This window comes from Myotis brandtii, unplaced genomic scaffold (assembly GCF_000412655.1).
Source record: "Myotis brandtii unplaced genomic scaffold, ASM41265v1 scaffold1236, whole genome shotgun sequence".
Lineage (NCBI taxonomy): Eukaryota > Metazoa > Chordata > Mammalia > Chiroptera > Vespertilionidae > Myotis > Myotis brandtii.
Window position 1 is genome coordinate 960,688 of NW_005354316.1, and position 508 is coordinate 961,195.

At 64.0% G+C, this 508-nt stretch overlaps 1 protein-coding gene across 1 annotated transcript in view; it reads left to right on the top strand.

The window, feature by feature from the left end:
- Positions 1–508, top strand: part of ANO9 (anoctamin 9) — a 35,753-nt gene that overhangs the window by 24,389 nt on the left and 10,856 nt on the right. Inside the window, exons 3-4 of the mRNA XM_014534008.1 lie at positions 258–290; positions 368–499. Of these exons, the coding sequence (XP_014389494.1) occupies positions 270–290; positions 368–499 (153 nt within the window). The 5' untranslated portion in view covers positions 258–269. The remainder of the gene's footprint in view (positions 1–257; positions 291–367; positions 500–508) is intronic.

Below are 508 nucleotides of genomic sequence, written 5' to 3' on the forward strand. Positions count from 1 at the left end.
ATCGATGAGAGAGAAACATCGACCAGCTGCCTCCTGCACATCTCCTACTGGGGATGTGCCCGCAACCCCGGAACATGCCCTCAACCGGAATCGAACCTGGGACACTTCAGTCCGCAGGCCGACGCTCTACCCACTGAGCCAAACCGGTTAGGGCTCCCCCCGTTATGTTTGAAGCCCCTTTGTGGGGACAAGCTCAATCCTTCTCCCGCCCCCTCCCCACCCCCACCCCACAGCCCCAGGGTGAAGACAGAAATCAGATCTACCCGCTGATGGACATGGGCGCTCCTGAGGTGAGTCTGCTCAGACCCTCTGGGCTTGGCCCCCGCCCTCCCACTCCCCGTGCCCAGCCCACGCCTCCCTCCTGCAGCCTGATCGCCTGGACCAGACCCTGACAGACTACGTCCTGGTGGCCGATTACCGCACCCAGAGGGACCCCAGCCAGGTCCGCCGGCAGCGGCAGTTCCTGAAGGAGCTGCAGGCCAAGGGCTTCCAGTTCAAGGTGGGCCGC